At 38.5% G+C, this 25,907-nt stretch overlaps 1 protein-coding gene across 1 annotated transcript in view; it reads left to right on the top strand.

Annotated features, from left to right (window-relative positions):
* Positions 1–25,907, top strand: part of EYA1 (EYA transcriptional coactivator and phosphatase 1) — an 86,778-nt gene that overhangs the window by 35,920 nt on the left and 24,951 nt on the right. The window contains exons 11-13 of the mRNA XM_066180273.1: positions 6,854–6,993; positions 8,189–8,272; positions 14,146–14,235. Of these exons, the coding sequence (XP_066036370.1) occupies positions 6,854–6,993; positions 8,189–8,272; positions 14,146–14,235 (314 nt within the window). The remainder of the gene's footprint in view (positions 1–6,853; positions 6,994–8,188; positions 8,273–14,145; positions 14,236–25,907) is intronic.

Raw genomic sequence — 25,907 nt, forward strand, 5'->3', positions numbered from 1 at the left:
TTCATATTACTCACATACTTCATAATGCAGATTAAAAACCTCACAAGGGCTGTGCCAGCCAGCAAAACTTGGTCTCAGACATGGGTCACTATTTTGCTCTTAAAGACTCAACTTCTTTTTCCTTGAGTTCTATATCACATTTAGTATTACAGAAGGGAAAGCAACTTCTACAGTTTCTTCTTACTGTGTCATAACAATAAATTAGAGACAGAAAAGTGAAAGAGGGCAGATAGTTTCTATAGACAACTTTTCACTGATACCTGTATGGAAAGAAATGCAGCTATATTGGCAGTACATTTCTGGTATTCTAATGTTTGTTCTTTTTTGTAAATAGAAATGAAGAGTAAATCTAGAGGATATATTTATACAAGGAAGGAAAATCACAGAAAATTCCGTAAAAACGAAATTAAATTGGATACAATAATGAATGGCAAAGTGCAGTTCTGGTTTTGCTTTTCTCATAATGGTTGTTCTCCTGGGATGTTTATCTTTGGTTTTGATGTGACTAAAAGTAAGAATGTTTTTGAATTGTTTGAAAACTGAACTAATGTGTAAGGAAGAAATAACTGTAAAGGATACAGGTACTACTGGCCCATTATGGATTGCTTTGCTTTTTTTCTTCAACAAAGAATGCTGGATAAAAAAATCTGGACCACTTTAGGTTGTGGTCATATGTAGTTTATAAATACTGTTATATATGATTTTTTAAATATGCAATCCTAAATCAAAACCAGGCTTTGAAATAAATAGTCATTTTTGCCACTATTTTTAACAGACTGTTGAGAGCTTCTGTCAAGTTTATAATAGCATGCTCTTAATTCTTAATATACAAACATTAAATTTGTTTTTCAAGTGAAGATTTTGACATTTTGTCAAAACAGCACTAGTGATATGCTTCAGTGATACTGCCAACAGGCATTATTGTATTTCTTGCAATACTTAGTGCTTTTACTTACTACTAACACAGTACTGTTTTTTAAAAGACAAGCTAAAAAAAATCCACAGATACATGTGGTTCTGCTGCATTTTTTAATCCTGGTCCAGTTGTATGCAAGTAGAAGTTTGTATAAGTGCTCATCGAATTTGTGTTTAGTTCTATTTATGCAAAAGGAAACTTTAATTATGCAAAAGTAAGAAAATTGTAGTGTGAGACTGACATATTCAAATTACTTGAATCTTATATTTTTATTCTGGTACACAGGAGTTGAAATAACACTGGCAAAATTAAATATAAGATTTAAGGGGAAGCCATTAATCTGGGCACAATCTAAATGGAAAATTTTGGTATACAGCTACTTGCAGACACATTTGACTGTATGGACTACCCTAGACCTGCCTCATCCATGTAATTTACATTGTGACATGAGATATGATTACTTTGATAATGTATATTTACTCTTTTTTTGCATGACCTTTCGGTGTAATAAGGAAAAAGTCTGACAAAATTTGCAATGCCTTTGTCAACAGCAACAGCTCTACCCACACACTCACCAGCTGGATTTACCTAGAGACAGACTTGATTTTGGGCTTTCTGGCATAGCCAGTTTTCCCCAGATTTGTTGTTGAACACTCTTTCTGTACATTGAAATCAACAGTAAGAAAATGCAGCAATTACTATGAAGGGATTTTCATAACAGACGAAAATGAATTGCAGAATATGGTGTTGCAAATGCTATCTCTGCAGCTGTGTTGTCTGTTCAGAAATAATCAAGGTGGTTTTGGTTTTGGGATGATGGAAAATTGTCCTGTGTGACAAAACCATCAACACTGCCCAGAGTGATGTATAAAGGGAAGTATAAGCTTATGAACTCTAATGTCAAGTTGGAGTTTTATGGTGCCTTGAAGCATAGAGAAAAGTCTGATACAGTATTTTATAATGTATTTTAGTTAAGCCAAAATGTAAATATACTTCATTCCTTACAGTTATGTTTTTGTCAGGCTTGGTGTCACCATATATTACACGGACTGCTACCAGGTGAGAAGCAGGGGAGTACCAGTCACACCTGGAAAATAACAATTTGTAGAATCTGGGCTTAAAGTGTTTTTTTCTGACTGACTGTAGAAATCAAGAGTGGATCTTTTACACTTATCCAAGGTTCATAACAGTGTGAAGCAGAAATAAGCTATAACATTTAGTGTCTGCCTGGAGCGAAGTACAGAGAGTTGCTAGAACAGGGAGATCGAAAATGAAGTGTATGTCCATGGATGCAGAAGAATACCTGTTGCTACATTGTTAATACAATTTTGTGAAGGCTTTGCAACACAGGGGAATGGCTGTGACAGTCCAGACTGATGGATCCACCGGGCTGTACCCTGCCTGCTACAGGGGCCATCAGCAGGCACCTCAGGAGCATCGACAGGCTAGGCTTGTGTGAGATTTGCCCTAAGTACTTTTCCAGATCCCAGATATTTTTGTCTCAGAGGATTTCCAGACCTGCTTTTGTTTGTGTGTTTAGGGTGTGCCGGCATTAGCATTTTAATTTTGAGCAGGGTCTTTTTTGATGTGAAGCTTTGGCTTAGCAGAGCAGTCCTAGGGCACCCAAGTGGAGTCCCTTCAGTCAAAGCTAACCTGTCCTCCAGAACAGTTCCTAATTCCTCCAGCCCCTACTGAGGATGCCCAGGAGACCAGATCAGAATGCAGTTGCACTGAAATAACCTCTCAGAAACAGCCAGAGGAGCCTGATGTAGTTGCCACCATGTGCCTGATCCCACAGACCCAACTTGCTAATGTGGTACTGCGGTAGCACCCCTGAATGCTTCACTTCCAGGGATGTCTTCAGGCCTCTCTTGAACCCATGTAATCTTTTGGGAGCCTGGCATGGGGTTTTTTTTGGCAAAATGTGTACAGATCTTGTAGTTTTCATCTAAACTTCTTGTATTTAACCAGGCTTCTGCCAGCTCCCTTTGATGATCTTGCTTTTGTGTTGGACAGGCAATGGATCTGATCCTCACCCCCTTCTCTGCTCGTGTTTATGTGGAAGGCAGGGTTTTCTCCTGCACTTACTTGTGTTTGTGATGCTCAAAGACAGGATAAAATTGAATTCAGTGCTTTAGAAAAATCACCATTTCACTTGGCTAGTCTTAAAGTATGTCTGGTGCCATGAAGTCAGCTGAAGTTGAACAAATTAACCTTCTCTTACCAATGATTATAGAGTAATGGGTATAGTGATAGCATGGTTTGTGGCTATGTAAATTGACTTCAGCAAGTCTTTTGATGCCTTGGCACTTAAATATTTTCACTTAACAATTTTAAAAGCAAGCTAGGCTAAAGCAGTTTGGCAGGAATTACAGCAGAAGCTGTCCACAAAAAAGCTGTTTAGGAAATCATGTCCTGAGAGAAGTCGGTGAGAGCTCACTGTTAAAATAGAAGGATGGCTACAGCAGCATTCCTCAGTGTCTGCCTTGGGCCTAGCACCAGACCACATTTTCATTAATCATTTGGGTGACGGAACAGAATGTGTTTGCCTATTAAATATGTAGATGACACCATGCTGAGAGGGGCTGCGAGGCCTTTGGAGACAGGATGAGAACTCAAAAAATGGAGATGTGATCTGAATAGGAGCAGGTGTGAGGTATACATTTAGGCAGGAATGATGAACTGCACAAATGTGGGATGGGGAATGTTGGCAGCTTCTTCCAGGCTCTACCTTTCCCTGTGGTCTGCTCTCAGTACTCCAAATATTAGTGGCACAGAGAGTACCCTCAGCCGCTGTTGTTTCTCTTTCTCCAGAATTTGTCAAGTCTTGGGCTTGTTGAGGCTCAGGGGTCAGCTGGGCGCTGTATTCCTTAACTGGGTTTCCTTATGAGGCCCTGAGAGCAACCATTGGACAGTGAGCTGGTAACCCAGCCATGCACACAGAGGCACGTACATGGAAGAAGTTTCTTGCACACAATGTCATGTTTTCCCCCCCTCTGTCACACTGTTTCTAATACACTGATCTCGTGAGTAGATTCAGAAGTTGCAGGTATTAGCAATGTTGCTTACTCGGTCATGTGCAAGGTTTGGCCAAGTCTTTGAGAAACAACCACTTCAATGTCACTTCTTCCTCAGAAGATGATCTAGGAATGCTGAATCTAATATTTATGGAAATACTGTGGAAAATGCAAATCTTTTCCAGCCAAGTGGTGTCCAGGGGAGAATGCAGAACATTAAGGAAGTCAAGCTTTGCTTGACTTTAGTTTCCATTATTTTGTCCAGTTTGGTGAGACTGTAGAGGATGAGAATCAGAGCCTAGCAAAGAAGATTGACAGGGAAGGGTTAATCTAACAATAAAGTGAATCTGTGAACAGTCTTCAAATGCATGCAGATACAATAAAGGGAATAATTTTTCCCCCACTTTCACAGATTAAACCTCTACTGCTGTAATGAATGCTGAGTTGTATGTTCTGATGACACAGCTGTCCAAGCAGCAGAGATTTCCTGGAGAGATCCATAAGAGCAGGACAGACGAATCATTCTTGGGAGTGATGGAAGTACAGTGGTCTCAAGAAGGGGTCCTGGGGCAGGGTTGGGACTCTTTCTGTCAGGTGAGAGTCTGGTGCATCCTGACAGGCTACCTGTGAAGGGAAAATGGAAATGAGCCTCCACCCAAACTTGCAGCGCTGAGTTTGAGATTTTGAATGAAGTCTTCATAAGTGAAAGGTGTTTGCAAACATGGAGAGCTGGATGCCTCTTACAGCCTGACTTCCTTCCCTGCCCCCACCATGCTCTGCTCCATGTCCTCACTCATTTAGGTTTGCTTGTTTGTTTATTTGTCATGAGGTTTTGTTTATACTTTTCCATCTTACCTGTTCCCTATTTTCTTTAGTATTACTCCTGCAAGTTTAATAATTGAAACTTTTAGGCATGGCATATCTGTGAGAAAAATTTCTAAAACTGGGAACTAAAGCCACACTCCTAAAAACGGTGTCAGAGACCAAAATCAGCTGTAATTTAAATTAGTCAATAGGAAATGCAATTTTTCATTACATCCAAATTTTAGAGTACGTATTTAGAACATTTTTGGCCAGTATATCTGTTGAAGAAATCGTGGTCTGTTTATTTTATGGGGTTATAATTTATTTCAAGGCTTTTGTGCATAATTTTCTTTCTCTTTTCTTTTTATGAAAGATTTTAATAAGCAAAATAGTGTACAGCACAAAAATTAACTGGGAAAATTGGTACTATTCATTATGATTTCTTATTTATGGTTAAGTACAGTAAGTGAAAGAGCAATCAGCATTCAAAGTTTAAGTACTTTAAATTAATATTCTGATGCATGCATTGTCAAATGAAAAGATATATATTATTGGGATGTGTAGATAGATGTGGCTGGATAATTTTTGTTACTTGACGCATATAGAATCACTCTTCTGGTATAGGTCAGATGTCTTCAGAAGATTCTGTGCTTAACCTTGATTTACATCTTAGCTTGTTCTGCTTTGTTTGATATAGCCTGAAATATTTAGGTAAATGTATAATATGAAATATGTAAGATATGCTAATTCTCAATAAGTGTAGATTTGAAGGCTGAGCATGAGAATTTCAAGACCTTTTCCTTTTATTCAGCACAAGCAACTGTTATTATTTTCAGTAATTGTGCATATGTGGTGTTACACAGATGTCCGAGTCTCCTCCTTAATCTAACCTTTGACCTCAACAGGATGTTTTCCTAGGAGAGAGAACCCCTTGTGTGAGAAGTATACCTGTCTCTTCAAGCTGGAATGTCATGGTCTAGGCAGATTCAAATGAAAAATTTTGTATCTACTGGACTCTAAAGAGTAGTTAATATTAACTGAGCAGTAAAATTGAGAAAGATAAAAATTGCATCTTCCATCACTAAAGCAGTGTTTTTAGGGAAAACAAAATAAACCATCAAAATAAAAATATTTGTGAAATTGAGACTATGAAAGGAAGTTTTCAAAAGAGATTTAAAAATGTGTTGTCGCATTTCTGAGGACTGTGGTACTGCTAATTAAATTAAAGGGAAAGATAATTGGTGCTTGGTGTCTGCCTTTTTAATGTACAAGCATTCCCTATGATAGAGCCTATGGATGTTAAGAGTAGCAAAATATCTTCAAACTGGTGTGTTTTCAGAAAAACTGTTGTTCTTAACTACGTGAATCGTCATTCTTTTTTCACCTGTTCAATAACAGTAAATATTCTTATAAATGAATGTTGCTAAAGAATAATAATTAGCATACAATACTGTTTGTAAAGATTTGTATCCTATCTCGAAGGAACTCGTTGGAAATATTCAGTGTTGAGTAGGCCTTTGAAAAATACTAGAAATATCATCTTCATAGTTGATGCATATTTAATGCTTATTCATTTAAATTACCATAGGAAAAGAAATACTCTGGTTTATGCTATATTTAGGAATAATTCTATTCTTCTGGCTTAAAAGTAGCAACCTAAAAGTGTCTCCAATCAGGCAATTTGAAAAATTTTTCAATTTCTCTGTGTCTGGGTTTTTTCACACCTGTTTGGAAATTTCTTACCAATCACCATGACAATTGTTTTAAAGCATTTAAGGTATTTAAGTTTGAAAAGATAGAGTTAAATTAAAGTTGTTTTATGAAAAACTGGTGTCCCTTAAAATTGTTTGTTTAGAGTTTAATCTTGTAATAATTGAAGGAATGAAGGAATTAAGTTTTTTTCTATTAAGTCTTTTATAGGGGTTTACTGAAATAGTTTATCCCTCTATTTTTACATATAATTTGAGCTAGATTTAATTAACTAATGAATCAATGTTACCACTTTCTGTTTTATATTTAATTATTTTACTTAGGACTGGGTTTGGTGTAGGCAAGTAAGTTGAACATTTTAAACATTGAACTGAAGGGTAAAAGTGTTCTTTCTTTACTCCCACAGAATACAGTACAATCCACAGTCCCTCAACCCCTATTAAAGACTCAGATTCAGACAGATTGCGTCGTAGTTCAGATGGGAAATCACGTGGGCGTGGCAGAAGAAACAATAATCCTTCACCACCACCTGACTCTGATCTGGAGGTACTTTATATAAAATGTCTTTGGCCTGTTACAGAACTTTATTTTTATTATTATTCTGCACAAGGAAGTGTTATTTATGCATCAAAAATACAGTGGCATTGGCGCTCCCTTTTTCCTAACAGTAGAAAATAGGATTTTTCTTCTGAAGAACCTTTCTCAGGAAGAGCTCCTCCTTTCTTGGAAAAATACTCAGTGTTTCTTTCTCCTTTTGATTAAACAAAGCAAACAAACAAACAAACCAAAACAAACCAAAAGGGAAAAAAAAGAGTAAGTTTTTCCCAAGGCAAAGAAAGGTTTTCATTTGGACAGGAGACACTTCAGCACAATAGTGGGGTTTGTTCTCTCATGCTATGTTCACATTCCTCCCAGTGGCCTATGGTTTATATTGAGAACACATCTCCAGTGACACACCACAGCTATGAGTGTCCACACTGCATTACTTTTCCTTTCCAGAAGCTTACTCCATTTGTCATCATGGGAAATACAATCTCACAAGGTTTTAAAATAGTTGTATTTGAACACTTTATTTTTCATTAAGTTATCATTTATGTGTGGTCAGAGGACAAATTTATAACATGTATTTTCCATTGTCTCTAAGCAAAAGAATTATTTACTGATGCCATAAGTTTTATACATATATCATCCAAGTTCATAGTTTTTGCTCTTCAGATGACTAAAATGCATTAAAACTAACATAAGGGAAATTAAGTGCTTAGCAGCAATCTGCTTTGTTTTGGTTTTAGAGATAATTTTCAAGGGCACTTAGATGAATTTTTGTAAGACTTTTGTTTTGTAAGAATCGTAGAAATACAGAATCCTATCCCTGGAGATTTAATTTTCAGATGCTTCTCTTTATTTATTTCAGTTTCTATCTCACATCAAGCTTCAAAAATTACATTGTACATTTTCTGTGTATATTTGGCAATCCTATAATTCTATTCTAGTAGAAGGATTTGCTATATTAGAAATTGTAGTAAAAAGCTAACAGATTGTGTTACCCTACCCCCCCCCCCAAAAAAAAAAAACCACCCCAACTTGTTAGTTTTGAAAATAAATCGCAGGGAAGCAATGGTTTTAATATGCAACCATTCCAGTACAGTTTTCCCATTTGTGTGCTTACTGATTCAAATTTTAACTTTCCATTTCAAGTATTAGCTTCACAAAGGAACACATTGATTTGATTCTCTTTTTACAGAGAGTATTCATTTGGGATTTGGATGAGACAATCATCATTTTCCATTCCTTGCTTACAGGGTCCTATGCTAACAGATATGGAAGGGTAAGTGTCAAGAAACTGATGGAAATGTTCAGTAATATTTGCTGGTTTATGGTTGATACACATGGAATACCAGGACATTAGTTGATTTTTTGAGGCAAACTGGTACTGGCGTTAAGAGACAAAAAATATCCAGCTGTTTCACACGTCCATTCTTTGTAGTTACTCAGCTCTTACATTCAGTACATATTTAAATAGTGCTGAGAGTAATGCTTTGACCACTTGAGGTTTGGTTTGTAGATACAGGTTGTCTGAAACCTCTTGATATCATCAAAATCTGCAAAGGTCTACATCCCCTCAGAGAGTGAAGAACTTCCAGGAATGATTGCTATGATAGATTGGCTGTGCTCTGTATATTGAGAGGGAAAGAGGAAGAATGCTTTTGGACATGGCCCGATTAGTCTAAAAATTTTTACCTTAAATTTTTTTTTAATCTAAAATCTGATGTTTTTGAAAGTCTGCTTATGAGTCAAATCTTTCTATTATGCACAGTCTATAAATCATAACTGAACTGATGAATATGTCTACAGACAGCGGATTTCCTTGGTAATTCTCAGAAGAGAAACATGACTGTAGGTGAATAAGAACAGTTTATGAATGGAATGTCCTTATGAGATCAGACTTTTTTTTTTTCAGAATTGAATTTGAAAGCTAACAGCTTGTGCTAAAATCTGTTATTGCCTTTTATGTTCACCTCATGTGAGTTATAACCAGAATGTGATTTTTTGTTGACCTCAAAAATTCCGATGTGTAAAGAGCAACTACATAGTTTTGTCTGGCTTCAGGTAATGCCTCTGTCTTCTTGTAAAGCTTCTAAAAGGTTTTACCCTACAGCCAGCTGAGTGAAGGGCAAAGCTACCCCCAGTTCAGTCTGTGCCTGAGTCAGAGTCTGAGTTTCTCTCAATAGCACTTTGCACTATACAGATGTAAAGTAGTACTACTTTGCAACATTTCTTGCTTGTTCAGGTAAGGTTTGTTTACAGAAATGCTTACTGCAATAACAATGTACCTGTTTGAGGAATATAATTAGTTTTTTTAATTATATGTCAGAAAAGCTAGTTAATTCAGTAACCTTGGTTTCCTAGGTGTTCTTAGTTTATATTTAGGTAATAAAAAGAAACTAGAACTTAAATGTTTCAACAATTATTGTCTGGATATGTATGGACAAAAGCATTATTAAATATTTACCAGAAGCTATTTTCCTTTTTTTCAGACTAAAATCAGCTTTTGTGTAGTATCCCAAAATCTATGACAATTTAGTTCCGATTGAGGAGAACAAATCCCAGTGCTCACAAAAAAGCTCAGTGACGACAGAATCTCACTGCTGCCTTATGGGGAGCAGAGTAGCGCTGGAAAAGCCTAAATAATTAGTCATTGTCATAGAAGTACTAATGTGAGCGTATTTTTTCCATTTGTTACTAGTTCCCAGTAGTGGATTCATTAATTGGAGCCTGAACATAAACACTTTATTGCTGGATGGTTGGAATTGAGGAGAGTGGCTGGTATTCAGTTGCAAAGAGATATAAATACATATGCTGCAAGGAGAGGGCTGACTGCTCCATCACTGTTGGCACTGTTTACATAAGATGTAGCTTTTGCCTGGCTGGCTCTGCTGGCATGGCATCTGGCACAATATTCCTGCATTGCTAAGTGACAGCCAACTGTTGATGTTGAGAGGAAAGATGGCATTACTGCTTAATCTTTGGATAAATACGAAATCTTTTTGGTGAGGGGTAGCAACATGCCTGTCCTTGACTCTCATGAGATGATGTCATGAAACTGCCATTCTGGTTTTGTTTTCTTAAGGTTTCATTCAAATCAGAGTTTTTCTTGGGTTATTGACAGCTTCAGACAACAGTTAGAAGTTTCCAAGGATGTTAGAGAAAGACAGTGTCAAATGTTCAAAGCGAACATGCTAAAACATAAGAATTTTAGGGTTTATTTGTGGCAGCAGATGCACGTTTTTGGAAGAGTGTTTGCCTGTGATTACTGGCCTTTAAAATCAGAAATCCAGACCATAAATTAATCTGAAAAAAAAAAAAGTTGAGGGGAATTATTGTTCTTTTCACCTGTATTCTTGTTTATGAGCAATCTAACATCATGTTCTCTTATAAATCTCTGTGGTGAGGGCTAGAAATGCCCTTTTAAAAAACTAAATCTAGGATGATCACATAATCATTAAAATACAAAAGCTGGATCTTCAAACAAACAAAAATGTCCTAATTAAATAATAGGGGATTTGGCAACTTGGCATTCAGCTCTTTTCATAATGCCTCAGCGAGTTTCATGGTGAATGACTATGAATGATCTGTGGCCTTGCTGCTGAAGGGATTGATTTTCTTTGCCTAATTCTCAACCTCATTCCTTCTAACTTCTTCCTTGTGCCACCCTTTTCTCTATCTTCTAACTTTCTCATCTCTTTTTATCACCCGCTCTCCTTTAGCTGCTATTGTGCTCTATTTTCCTCCTGCTTCTTTCCTTCAGTTTTGTTGTAACAAAAGAACACCTTCATTTTGCAGTTTGCCTAGTCACGGCAAAAATTACTCCATAAATCACTACATTTTTATTTAAGGATTATTTGAATTTTGTGAATTTAATGGAAATGTATGAAACTCTAGGAATATGCCCTTTCAGAAGATTAGACAAAGAAACAAAGCATTTCTATTTGCTTTTGGATTTTTTAAACTATGTACAGAGAGAGATGTATTGATCAAATATAAAGTTACCAGTTTAATTGACATTAGGGCTAATTAAGTTTTGGAATTTGGAAAAAATTGGAGTCCTTTGTGATCTTGCAGCAGGTGAAAATACATCTCAGAATTGGCACAGAACACTGTGGTCTTTTACATGCATTTCCATCCTCAGTGAAAGCAGTTATATACAGAGGTTTTAAAGGAATTTTCCTTTAAATTATAAGCTATTTTATCGTGGTTTAATATACTTTACTGATAGAGAAAAACAAAGCCTGGTTTCACTTAACCCTTCATTTGTGACCTGTAGGCTTAAGTGGAAAATAAGCCTTGTACCCAAAGTGAACTTTCCTGTTTTTCAGCTTCTTGTTTCTCCACCAAACAAAGAAATCAAGTAGGTAGAATTCAGAAATGACATACAGGCAATGTTTTGGCTCCAATGCCAGTATTCGAAACAAAAGGCCTACTTAAGCAGTTTGACATTGGTATTTCTTTTCTTTAGTTAAACTGTACCTCCCTCAGAGATTTGTACCTGATTTTGACCATACCTGAAAAGACACTGGCTGAACCTGCAAATCCCAGGCAACAAGAAGAGATTGTTAGCTTTCCTACTCATTGTGTGACACCTCTCAGTAATTAGTTAGCAATTAGTGGCTTAAAATTGCAAAAGAAGGTTGGGTGCGGGATTATTTTTTAAAACCTTGTTCTAGCCTTGTCTTTTTTTAAAGTTTACAGCCCCCACTGTAATGTCTGATGACAGTGCTTGATATACTAGGATGCTTTAAACCAAGGTTATTGTGCTTTTCATTAGAGCAGTTGCAAGATATTTAAAACACTAATACAGATAAGGTTTTTGCTTGTGTTAAATATGTAGCTAGTGCGAGCCACAGTTTAACATAGTTTTTGTGTTAAGTGGAACTTCCTATGCAAAAAGATTGTATTTAATCTAAGAGTTAAGCTTTCTTTGAAAAGCAGTCCATTTTGATTCTTCTTTTAGCTTTAGTGTTATTTAATCTGACACTTTCAGTAGGTGCCAAGAATTTCTTATTTTTTTTTCTGCCTAATTAACCTAATAAATGACATTATTTTAGTATTACTTTGGAGAGAATCACTCTGTTTTATTTCTGCCATGTAAAAATACCTTGAAGTTAAATGGTTAGAAAGCTTTACAAAAACCTCTTTTTACAGATTCAGAAATGTGATTAAAATGTTCAATAATAAAAAATGGAAGTTGCGCACACTGAAATGTAAAATATTTATTTTCAGCCATTTGTTTAAAATTAGTCAAATGGATTCATAGCTGATATAATTTTCTGTTGCCCATTTATTCTGCTTTTCAAAATGATGTCCCTATTTAGGGATGAAAGTCAGAAAGGAATTATTTCTACCTCGTTGCATTAGAAGTTAATAATCAAGAAGTGGCTAGTCATCTTCATTTGCCTCTTAGACCTTTAGCCCATCTAATTCCTTTAATAACTAGAGCAGAGGCTTCTGTGTTGTGGCTTCTGTTAGTGTTCAGGCACAATAGAAATCCTTGCCTGTTTAAAGAAAAAAAGAAGCCCGATGGACTGTGTGGAATGGTGAGGTGCTACCTGGGCACAAAGATATGTAGAAATGTCAAAGGGAGAAGAAGCCTCAGGCCTAGCTAGAGAGAAAATACCACCTGCTTTCCACCTCACATGCCTACAAAAGTAAAGCAGAGGAAGACCTGGGTCTGCTAATAGAGTAATATTAAAAGAGAGACAAAATACTTTTGTTCATATTTTAAAGTCTTTCCATTTGAATTAAGAAGCCAATTTTTTTTTTTGGCTGTGTTAGTTTAAGTAAAAGACTTATTTTTAAGAGCAAAGTTCATCAAAATAGCATGATGCAATTTCTTTCCCCTTTTAAAAGTGCTATTTTTTTTTTAATTTTAAAAAACTTACTCTTAATGGATGTGAGTTCAAGAATAGATGTTTTGTCTGCTCAATGTAGCTTTGTTTTGAAATTTCAAAAATTCTTTCTCTGGATAGCAGTTCTTGGGTTTTGGCATTTCCAGAAGGCAAACAGGCTGCCAAATCACCATTCTTTTCCAGCTCTTTCCAACAAATTTTTCTTTTTTAACCAGTAGTTACAGAAACATGTTTGAAAGTTCAGAGATCATGTTGAAGCACCTATTAATTTGATTGAGAGGTGGAAAAAGAAACTAAGGACTGCATCTCTTGCTTTTTAACTGTGACTTGTCATCAAGTTTAGAATATGAGCTTATTTTAAGTAAAATATGGGTTGTCACTTCTTCAATTCTATTTAAAATATAATTCCTAACAAACTAACATTATTAATAGAGGCTGTTATGGGATATTATAACATGTTTTTTCAAACTCATGCTCCTGTGCACTTGGATAGACTTGGATTATAAATGGGAAACACTATATCAAATGTATGTATTAGGCTCTCTTTTTGATTTTTCAGATTGAAAATATATATAACACCAAAAAAAATCAAAACAAGACCAACATCTGTAATGCATTTGGTAACCACAATGCTGAACATGCTTTTTAAGTTTATTAGCTCAGTAAGGAATAAGTTGTTATGGTAATTTCTGTAGAGAAGTTAAAGTGTGTTATGTATTAATAACAAACAATAGTTTTGTTCACTCTGCATGGGTGGGCCAAACTGGAAACACAATTAAAGCTTGGTTTTGTGGACAATCAAGGGGTGGTTTTAAATATAATTGCCATTTGCAAATAAAACATCAATAGTTCTTTGCTTTGAAGGCACTAGGTATTCCCAGGACTGAATCCTGTCATTTGTGACCAATGAGAGTTTATTTTGAGTAACAATAGTATTATCATACCCCTGGTTGATCATAAAACTTGTGAACAGCTGTAACATCTGGAGAAGTTTTAGGAGAAATGGATCTGCCCTTTCTGTACAAAGAGCAAAGAGCCAGTGCTGGGGATGCATGAGGGTGACCACAGAAGTCCCAGTGCAAAATCTGGGAGTCAGTTGAGTTAAAGTCTTATTTTGAGGGGTACTGGGAAGTGCTGCAGTAGGAGGTGAGACAGTTACTGAACTGAAACTGACAAAGCAGATGTTGCATTTAATACAAATAGTATGCTATGGAAAGCTGTTCCTCCAGTCTGTATTTGGGTATGTATTTTAGGCATGGTATTGATGGTGTACTTGCTTAATTTCTTCTTTAAGGATCCTCCCACTTCTGTGTCCCTTGGACTACGAATGGAAGAGATGATTTTCAATTTGGCAGACACGCATCTATTCTTTAACGATTTAGAAGTAAGTGTTCATTCTCTTGAAAAACACAAAGATTATCTAATGTTTAATATGTGTCTGATTTTATGTGTTGTTAGATGGTTTGGCAGTTATTTGCAGAGTTTCAACATGGAAATGCTTAGAAAAGAGCTGTATCATTTAGTCATAAGGATATATAATAATGTCTGCACTAAATGTCTGCACTGGCCTTCAAAGGTTACTACAGTTAAAATGGTGGAGTTTTGTCCTCACAGGTTTTAGCACTCATGATGACAGCAGACAAGTTTCAGAGCTGGATATGCCAAAAGAACCTACAAACATACAGAATTCAATAGTCTGCACAGACCATTAAATATTAAACATCGGCTTCTATAAACAGTTGATGGCTGGGTACAGATTTCTTGCTTACATCCCACAGTGGGCAAGCGTTACCCTAGCCTTGAGGGATGTAATTAATGTTGTATGGGCTGTCTGTGGGCTCTTCCTGGGGCTGCTCTGCCTGCAGCAGGCACGGGGTGTTCTGTGCCAGGGTGCCTCTGCCTGCAGCGAGGAGCTGTGGGTGTCTTGCCAAGGGCTTTTTTAGCCTGCACAGCCTATGGTTTGGCAATGCTTGGGATATTGTTCCAAAGCTCTCCAAACTGCTGAAAGAGACTGTCACTGTAGTGCCTGGCTGCTTCGTCTTAAAAGGGAAAGAAGCAATTTCTGATCGCATTTTAATAACGCAAAAACATGAAAACAGTCAGATTTCTTTCCCATCATAGTGAAGACAGCTGTTTATTTAAAATCCAGCTGTTAAGCAAGCTTGTGGTGGGGCTGCCAACACACATTAATCATCAAGTTGTTGTTTTGCTAGATTTTAGAATAGTGTGTTATTCCAGACAGCAAAAGAATCTAAAAGATTCAAATGCAACTTTTGCTGATCAAAGTTAATTGGCAGCAATTGGCCTTTAAATATTTCCTGATGTTTCCCTTTTCAAAATCAAGCAAAGTACACCTTATTCAATAGATGAGCCAAAATAATTTGAAAAATGCCAGTGTGTGATAGACCTCAAATGTGGTTTGTCCAACATCTGTCCTATATTTTGATTTCTTTTAATCTAAAAAAGAAACCACTCACAGATGATTTGGCATCTTAGAACGTTAATGAAATTATTGAACATGCTTTTTTTTCTTCCATTCCTTAGAGCGTTTATTTTTATACTTATAGTAAAATAGCTGGTCTCCTTAAATTTTAAAGTAGCATTTTCTTTCATTAAGGTAGCTGTATTTAAAGATATGATTGTTTTGGATATAAGAAGCACCATCAATGAGTTCCATGTATAGGACTTATTTTTCAGATTTTTTAAAAATATAACAATGCTAGTTATTTTCCAACTCTGTTTCTGATTTCTGTTTAACCAGAGCAGAATGAAAAAGTAGTACTCTTTCTGTATTTTAGAGGTGTATTTAATAAAGTTCAGTGTGTTTTCATTTGCTGTGCAGAGCAAGATATGTAGCTACTTCATACACAATTGTCAACCTTACTGACCTTAAAGGAAGTTAATCAATCACATCTTAGGGATTATCTTCTGCTAATAGACATGTTGCAGCCTTAACTAAACAGCACAGTAGTTCATTCACTCCAGAACTCTGAAGCTGTGTATGAGAAAACAACTGCTCCAGGTGGTTCATGAAGGCTGAGGAGCTCACTGTTAAGCCTCATTCTTTGCATTTCCACCCTAACAAGCCAGTTTATGTTGTATGTCCAAACAAAAGTGAAATAGTTTGTGTCTATACCCTGGTCTGTCTTCCTCATATGTTGAGGCACCCAGGAGTGAGCGGTTGTGTGCATGTCCTTGTACATGAGCTCTAATCCTGATGTCTGGGGAACATGAGCTCCAGTCTGAAGTATCATGCCTTGTCCAAGGAGTGAAAAGCATGTTCAGTGTTCATAGATAAGCCTTCAGAGTACACAGTGAAAGGGTGTGAGAGAGTCTGTACTTTGTGGGAAGCAGCATGTATGGACTAGACCTCTTCACAGACTGAGGCAATGACACTTTTTTTTTTTTAAACATGTTGCAGACATGTTCTTGAAGGAGCATGTCCTCCTGGAGCCACAGTTTGGCATCCTTGTGAGCATCACCATTTGACTAGCAGGGCCTGCCAGTTTCCCAAGGGCTGTGACCTTGGGCCAGATTCCTCATGTCCATCTCAGAAACTCAAAAGTCCTTGCGTGTTGGTTTGGAAGTTCTTGCAGCTTGACAATGGACAATTTTGTTTGGATATGCCTCAGGCTTAAAGCATCTCACTGATGAAGGACAGAGTCTGAAAGATCTAGCTCAGGTCTAGGCTTTCTAGTTCTTGAGCACGAGTATCTGGGCTGTTTGGATTGAAGATGTTTGTAGGCAGCATTGCCAGAGAGCTTTAGAGCTTGGGTATCCTTGCCCAGCAGTAGTATGAAGAACAGCAAAGCAGGATTTGGAAGATATCTAACCCACAGAGTAGATGTGTCTTTGAGTCTAGGCTTAATTCAGAGTGGGAACCTGAAAACTGATGCCCTCTGTCTCACCCAGGCTCAGAGGGAACCCTTCTTGGCACGTAGAGAGGCCTCTTTTAAAGGCAGGCAATCATCTGTCATAGCTTTGGCCTGTGATGCACATTTTTCCAGATACCACAAGTTAATGTTTTTAAATAAAAATCTTCTTTCATCCAACACATTCCAGAAAACTCTATAATCAGAATAGCTCTCCTGTGTTCCAAGTGAAAATACTTTTTCTTCTTATAAAATGCTGAAGACTGATTGAACATTTTGAATGCAAAGGGCAAAGTTGCAGCAGTGATCTCTGAAGCATAGTTTGATTTATGTATGACCAACTGGCTTTTCAAGGCTCAACCTAGAGATTTAGTAATGTTATTAGGTTAAATTCTAAACTTTTGCAGTCAATTTTTGGTCTGTATAAAGTGAATCAATACCAATGTGTATCAGTTGAATTTAGTGCAAGGAGGTACAGCTAGGTAAATTAATCATCTATTTTTATGTATGCTTTTCTTTTTGTAAAAGTAATAATAATGATAATAATAGTAATAATAATAATAATTTGTAATTGAAAATTTCAAACTCATTGGAAAAAATTCAGTCAGATCTCACTATCTAGCTCTGAAGTCAGTATTCTGTTTCTGAATGGGTGAACTACAGTTAGATTTGCACCCTTATACTAGTTCTTGTTTTATTGCTTTGAAAAAAAATGAAAGAAATTGCTTATTTGCTTCACTTTGCACAGATTTATTTGGAGTAATTAATTTCAAAGGGATGCAATAACAAACAATTTCTGATCTTTAGGAACATTCCTTAAACAGCATGTTAAAGGACTATGACAAGATTTTGAACATACTGAAAAGAAAACCATTAATTTTTACTTACATATAATTTGATCTAAGTACTATAATAAACAGTGTTTTCTTGCATTAGCAGTAATTTCATAATGAAATTATAGTAATGTACTAGGCTAAACAGTAGAAGATGTTGCAGTGTCCTAAAAATTTAGATTCCAAAGTCTGCATTTGGGCTTCCAAACAAGAGCTTTAGGTTTTCAGTATTGAAGTTTTTTATTTAAATATCTCATACTATCTGTTTTATAGTTGAATTTTAATTGTGTGCAAGAGGGAATAATTACATTGATGTAGTGCTCTCAAGAGAACTACGGTTACCTCATCTGAAAATAATGTTTGATTTTACATGCTGATTATGTTTTGATAGGGATAATAAGGTATAATATTTTAAATGTGTATATGGAGCAATTATACATATTATGTATTTTAGGAGGTATGCTCCGGTGTTTTAGGGAAATGAACAGCTTGATGATAGGGGTGAAATGTGACATGCACTGAGGTGGTGAGCTCTGGTGCAGGTGTGTTCTGCAGCACAGCAGGGGAACGTGACTCACAGGGGGCTTCCTCAGCCAGGGAGAATCCCCATGGGAGCACAGAGACCCACCAGGAGCTGGCAACTGTTTATGAGAGTGGCTTACTGTCCTGGCATGTGCGAGGCCAGGAGTAAGGGTGGCCAGTCCCACTTCCCAAAGCAGGCAGGCCTGGTGAGCACTGTGGCCAGAGCAGCGTGGCCAGGGTGGGCAGACAGGCCGTGGTGTGGCAGGTGGCTCGGCAGGGTGCACAGGGAGGATGGCGACTCAGGGGAGGGACATCCACTGGCCAAGTGCAGGCACCTGAAGTCTGCTAGCAACCAAACACCCTTCTGTAGCCATCTGCAGAGCTCAGGGGTACTCATCCCACCTGGTTCCCAAGGCAGAATGGTGGGCACTCATCTGAGAGCAAAGGCTGCAGCTCTGATGGGGGATCTGCACCATCTGTCCTGACAGTGGCCAATGCGTCCACACAGACAGGGCTGCTGAAGGGAGAGACTGCAGTGCAGAACTCAGACTGCAGAAAGTGAATAGAGGTTTCTCCTGGGGCAGGGACAGGACGGCAGACCTTCCTGCCAAAGGTGTGCCAGGTGGAGGAGCTTCTTCCTGCCAAAGATGTGGCAGGTGGCTGAGCTGCAGGAAGCAGTGGGAAGACAGCAGTAGCATCAGGGTGGCTGAGAAGTTGTGGAGTTGCTGGTTCAGTGGAATTGGATAGCTGCTTCCAGGTGCAGTCTGCAGTGGATCCACAGCCCATGGCCAAACAGCCAAAACCTCCCCCACTGGCACACACAGAAGGGAGGGGGAGCAATAACATAGCAGAATGTAAGCTTGCGATGGCAAGGACCTGTGAGAGATGCTGGAGCTGAGTAAGGAGCCTGAACCCATAACCGCCCCCATATAACAGTGAGAGCAACTAAGAGAAGGCAAGAGGTGATAGTAGTAGGTGACTCACTTCTGAGAGTCTTATTTGCCAGCATCAGGTGCTCTCTAGACAGGTGTGTTGTTTGCCAGAGCCTTGTATTAGGGGTGTGTCTCTAGGGGTGTGACCCTAAGACAGCGTGTCACCAACAGACTACCAGACCATGATATTATTGGCATCACAGAGACTGGTGGGATGACTCTTGTGATTGGAGTGTTGGACTGAAAATATACAAGATGTTTCAGAAGGACAGGCAGGGGATACAAGGAAGTCCTGTAACCCTCTGTGTCAGTGGATATCAATGCTGGAGTGCATGGAGCACTGCCTGGAGATAGATGAGCGGCTGACTGGGAGCTTACAAATCAGGATTAAAGGGAGAGCAGGGAACAGGTGACATGAAGAGGGGGTCTGCTACAGACCCACCTAATCAGGAAGATTGAGTGAATGGGGCTCTCTATAGACAGGTAGACATTAACAATTCCTGGTCCTCACATTAACAAATCCTGGTCCTCATGATGAGCTTCGGCCACCCAAATATTTCTTGGAAGTACAACACAGTAGGCCGCAAGCAATCCAGGAGGTTCTGTAATGCATTGATGATGACTTCCTTCTGCAAATGATAGAGGAGACAACAAGGAGAGGTGCTATGCTGGACCTTGTTCTCACCAACAAGGAAGGACTGGTGGGGAATGTGAAGCTCAAGGATTGACTGCAGTGGCCATGAAATGATGGATTTTAGGATACTTGGGGCAGCAATGAGGGTGCACAGGAAGCTCACAACCCTGCACTTTGGAAGAATGACTTCAGCCTCTTCAGCAATCTACCTGGCAGGACCATGGGATAAATTCCTAGAGGGAAGAGGGGCCCAAGAAAAGTGTTTAATATTCAAGGATCAGCTCCTCCAAGCTCAGGAGTGGTGCATGCCAACAAAGAGGAAGTGCTCAACACTTCAGAGGGAAGAGTTGTCATTCAGATGGACCTTGAAAGGCTTGAAAGGTGGGCCCATGCAAACCTCAGGGGGTTCAGCAAAGCTAGGTGCAAAGTGCTGCATCTGGATTGGGTTAATCTGGAGGAGACTGGATTGAGAACAGTCCTGGGTGAAAGGACATGGAGGTTTTCATTGACAAGAAGCTAAACATGACCTAGCAATGCGTATTTGCAGCCCAGAAAGCCAGTTGTGTCTTGGACTGCGTCAAAAGCATGACCAGCAGGTTGAGGAGGTGATTGTCTTCCTTTACTCTGCCCTCCTGAGATCCCACCTGGAGTACTGTGTCCAGCTCTGGGACCCCAACTAAAGAAGGCCATAGAGGAAACTACAAAGGTGATGAGAGGATTGGAGCACATCTCACATGAGGAAAAGGCTGAGGGAGTTGGAGTTGTTCAGCCTGGAGAAGAGAGGGCTCCAGGAAAACCTTATTGTGGCCTTCCAGTCCCAGGAGAGGGATTTATTATGAGGTGTGATGTAGTGACAGGCCAAGGGTTGATGGCTTTAAACTGAAAGAGGGTAGGTTTGGATTAGTATTAGGTAGAAATTATTTAATGTGAGGTTGGTGAGACACTGGAACAGGTTGCCCAGGAAAGTTGTGGATGCCCCATCCCTGGAGGGTGCAAGGCGAGGTTGGATGCAGCTTTGAGAAACCTTGTCTAGTGGAAGGTGTCTCTGCCCATGGCAGGGGGCTTGGAACTGGATGATTTTTAAGGTCCCTTCAACCAAAACCATTTTGTGATTCTATCTGCATCTTTAAAGATTTTATATGTTTATACTGCTACTTTCAAAAGTATTAGTTTATTCATTTTTTTGGCCTATCAAGTGCATATTATAACTGCGCATGTTAAAGGAATATTGGTTATAATGAATTATTAGGAACATCTTATTTGAAAAAGTTAGTTCAGTGCTTTGCAAACTTTGTTCTAAAATGACACCATCTCATTAGATCTATTCCTTTAGAGATATATATGTCACTTATTCTTTTTTTGTCTAATCTTACCTAACACTTGGAATACTTTTTCTTTTCTTTGTGTTGAATTCTACTGAAGTAATTAAAAGCAAATTAATTTGTATTTTTATTTTATGGGTTTTTTTTTTCTCTTAGGACTTTCATTTCTGTTCAAGTTTTTTGGTGTAGGCTTTTGTAGGAAGGTTCAAAATAAGATTCTAATGATATTATAAAAAAATCAATTTTTCCCACCTTTGACAAATATATAGATGCATGGTCATGATTACCATTAATTTTTCTGCCATTCGTGAAGGGTATATAATGCACACCCATGGGTTCACAATTTACTTCTGTTTGTGGAGTCTGCAAAGCGCTGATATGTGTATGGGAGTCGTTTATAATGAATGGCAGTGTGGTATGAGTTTTCAGGCTAAATTAAGTTGATATATTTCTCTTAGTGATAAAAGATCAGGGAATGCCATAAGATACTGTTGTCAAACAGTAACTTTGGTTCTTTGAGAAAAAAAATTAGAATAGTCAATTATGTTCTAAAAATTAAGGATGTTGACCTTGATTCATTTCTTCTGAGATTATTATTTAAAATCCACTTTCGTAGGGAGAAGTTAACTATTGGATTTTTTTAAAGGAAAACTGATTTTTGTGTATTGTTTCTTGCATAATTTACTATGTGGAAGTTCCTGCTCTTGTTTGTGACCCTCAGTCACTAGACTATTAGTATTTATCTACTCTACCTTTCCCTCCTATTCCTTTTCAAGCTCAAGACTGTGTGGAGGACAGCTTTTTTACTTGAAATGTGGTGGAGTTGTCTGACACCCAGCAGTATGCTGAGCCCTTCTGTTCCCTAAAGGAATGTAAAGGACCCCTAAGGCCCACATTGCAAGGCAGACTCCCAAGTCACCAAAGCAGATGGTGATACACTCTGTACTAACTCCAGGCACTACAGAGATTTCCAAGATGGGAGATCATCGTCAGAGCTCAGGGAAAAGAAGGAGAACTAATACCCAGAACAGCATCCATAAAGCCTGGTCATGGAGCAGAACTCCTTGAACATTAGTTCCTTTTTGGCCTTTGCCTTCAGTTCTTACAGGTGAAACCTGGCTGCCTCCCTGCTGCTGAAAGCAAATGTACTCTATAAATCACTTCTGGTCCTCAAGGAGACCTTTTTTCATGACAGGGACATATATCCTCTTTTCATCAGCCTGAAAATTTCTCCTTTGTAGGTATCAGTAACACCACAGGAGACTAAGTGACTTTCCTCACAGGTCCTTCAGTGACCGTGCACGCAGCTATGTCCCCAGTGTACCACGCAGTGCCCTGTAGGAATGCCTTTGAAGCAATACAGACATATGTTCTGTCTCTTTAATCTGAAGGAGAAAGGGAAACTATTTCCTCTCAGACCTGGGTACTTTAATGCGCCACAGACTCAGACTCGTAACTTTTGGCACAGTAGCACTCCAAAGCATGATTTGGGATCTTGGGCATTATGATAATACACATTCTTGAATTCATTACTGCATTCAGCAGGCTTACTGTATGCAGGTTATTGCACATCTCAAAGAACCATGACCACTGTAGGGTAAAATGCTCTTCTTTCTGAAAGTATTTTAGCACATCTGGTCCTAGAGTCAAATAATCTTAACAAATGAAGTGCTTGGATGCATGCCAGCTCTTAAGTGCAGATTTTGAGCTAGCTGGGAGAGCAGGTTGGCCACTATTAGCAGTGTAGAAGTCCATCATTTATTCTTCCACACCTTGTAGAAACGTCATGGAGCCAGCTTTGGACAGCCATGGCAGGTATAATGTTGCCTAGATTTAAACTTAACTATGTTGTTTGGAGATCCACAGTCAGTGATAGGAGTTGGAGGAGCTGCAGTCAGACCAAGGCAATGTAGAAGGAGGATTGTGAAACACCATTTCCAGAGAGAAAAGCTTTCTCAACTTCTTGACAAAATAAAATCAGATCAAGGTCATTTTGTGTCAAAAGCTGTACTCCAAACCCTGAATACTGACAGGGTGAGCCTTTGCTGGCACTAGGTACTAATCACTTGTCTGGTGCATATTTCACATACATATTTATGTAGATGACACGACATGAGGTCTGTGTTTGTGGTTGCCAATACTTTGTAATTCCTGATCACTGTGCCTTAGTCTCCTCATCGTGGTGATGGTAAGGATGGTATCTACAGATACAAGGATCGTAATTTTGTCATAAAGTACTCGAGAGAAAAGCAGCAGTTGGTTCTGGTGATTATAGCTGTGGTTATTGTGTACAGTTGTAGCTGGTTTTCTAAAAAAGCTTCAGTTTGGACTCTTTAACATGATAGTCCTCAGGAACATACTGGCACAACTTCTCTCTACTGACACAATTAGGAAATATGTGTATTCAAAAAACTTTAAAAGAGTACAAAAGAGTTGTGAATAGCCAAGAAAACTTTCCAGTGTTCTGTTATATGCAATTTTTTTCTATTGTTGGTTTGGTGGGGTTCTTTTTTTTTGGGGGGGGGGGGGGGGGGGAGGGGGGTTGGTTTGTTTGTTTGGGGTTTTTTTATGATTTTTGTAAGTTGAACTTGTTCCAGTTTGAGTTAGTCATGCATTTCAGGTAAGGTCTGGTTTTCAGAACCACGGGTTAAAAAACACTCCCAACATTTAGAGCAGATGGGCATGAGTCATCCCTAATCATAGCAGTGTTTCAGGTGTCTGTACTGGTGAGCTAGTACCTAGTAAGAACTCCATGTAGTCAGCTGGTACCAGGGCTTCATCCCAAACATTGGGATGCCTAGATTTTGCTGTAGTACAAATCAGCTGAAGACAAGGCAGGCATGCTTTGTGAAGAAATACATGAACACGCAAACTGTCCAGTATAGTATAGAGCATTTCATGGACTCACAGAATGGTTTGCTTTGGAAGGAGTCTAGTCTAGTGCAACCCCACTGCCATGGTCAGGGACATCTTTCACTAGACCGGATTGCTCAAAGCCCTGTCCATCTTCCAGGGATCCACATCCACAACTTCTCTGGGCAGCTTGTTCAAGTACCTCACCACTATCACAGTGAAGTATTTCTTCCCTGTATCCATCTAAATCTGTCCTCTTTCAGTTTGAAACCATTACCTCTTATTCCTTGGCCCATCAATACAGACCTTGGTAAAAAGTCTGTCCCCATCTTTATTCTAAATCCACTTTATATGTTGAAAAGCCACAGTTAGGTCACCCCAGAGCCTTCTCTTCTCTATGCTAAACAACCCCAGTTCTCTCAGCCTGACTTCACAGCCTGCCTCTCTTTCCTGTGCTGAGGCCCCCTGAGCTGGAGGAGTTCTCCATGTGGGATCTCACCAGGGCAGAGAAGGGGAAAGGAGAAAATCACCTCCCTCAACCTGCTCTTCAGGCCTCTTGGTGTAACCCTGTATAGTGTTGGCTTTCTAGGGTGCAGGTTACATCCAGGGGTTTTTATCCATTGGAATCCCCAAGTCTTTCGTAACAGGGCTACTCTCTCTCAGTTCACCACCCAGCCTGTACTGATATGGGTGATTGTCCCAGTCCAGCTGCAAGACCTTGCACTTTATTGCATTTCATGAAATTCATAATAGCCCACTCCTCAGGCCTGTCAATGTCCCTCTGGATGGCATTTTACTTGTCAGTGGAAGACATGCTAGTGCAAAAAGGTTTGTGGTAGGCAGCAAGCTAACTTTTAGTGGTATGGGTCCCATTTCCAAGATGTACTAAAAGTAATTTCTATCAAGATAACAGAACATATTCTGTCTATGTATTTTCCCAAATCAGATATTTAAAGGTGTTCCTTCCAGTGACAGAACTAACATTCTTGTCGCTTTTCTGGGAAATAAAATACCAAATGCTGTCATGCTTTTCAGGTAGCAGTTGTACCTGCCTGTTACAGCTAGGTTCTGAAGAGTCTGAAATATCAGATTTAGGACCAGCCAGTTCAGAAGACATTGTTTTGAAGAGCAGTGGTAGGGTAGCTGGAAGCCATTGCGATACCTCCATCAAAGCTGTATATAGGCAGGGTCTGTTCCTGGAATCCCAGATCTACCCCACGTATGTCAGCTTTGATTGCAGTGCTGGGCTGCAGAGGCAGGCTCTAACATGCAGATTGCTATGTCATGAAGGACATGAGACAGTGCTTTGAAAATTCTCTTACAACCAATAATGAAACAACAGAGTTGTTTTAAAAAGCCTAAGACTTGTTGGAAATCAAGAGATGAAAAACTGACTGCAAGAAAAGTAACAGATTGAGAACTTTACAACCATTAGCAGGTTTCAAAACACTGTCCTATGTTATATTGCTGACACATAGAAGCACCCTTAATGAATTTTTATTTTTGAGAGTCTGCGAAGTTGTTGATATGTGTCACAGAGCTCTTCTACAATGCAAATCATCCCCTAAGCACCGATGCGATACACTGCTTGATGATTCATCATATGAGATCCAAAACTAGGTAATAATGTGATTCAACCTGAAGGCCTCTTAGTGCCAGAATCGTCATTTCAGATTTGAATAGGTTCATTTTATTAATTAAATTATGTGAAACAATAGAGCAGTGATGTCAAATAAATTAATAAATAGTTGATACTAATGATAAAAGCAGTTAATGTATTAATTATTATATTCTTTTCCTTTTATTTTTGTGTTGAGAGGCTTCACTTTGGCTTTTAATATTTCATGGAACTGATGTGAGCAACTTTTTTTTACATTTTATTTAAATATTATGAATTTGTTAACATTGAACAAAATCCTATCTACTAATATAGATGCCAAGACTGTAGTTACAACTTGTTCCCAACACTAAGTATTCCATTATTAGTTTATAATCTAAAAAGTTTCATAAATTCAAATAACATTCCTGAACAGTAGATTTGGTGTTTTGGTCTCTGATTAAGCTGACAGATGTGTAAAATCTCATATA

The sequence above is a fragment of the Chamaea fasciata genome, unplaced genomic scaffold, assembly GCF_029207755.1.
Source record: "Chamaea fasciata isolate MVZ Bird 193981 ecotype frontalis unplaced genomic scaffold, bChaFas1.0.hap1 SCAF_1, whole genome shotgun sequence".
Taxonomy (NCBI): Eukaryota; Metazoa; Chordata; class Aves; order Passeriformes; family Sylviidae; genus Chamaea; species Chamaea fasciata.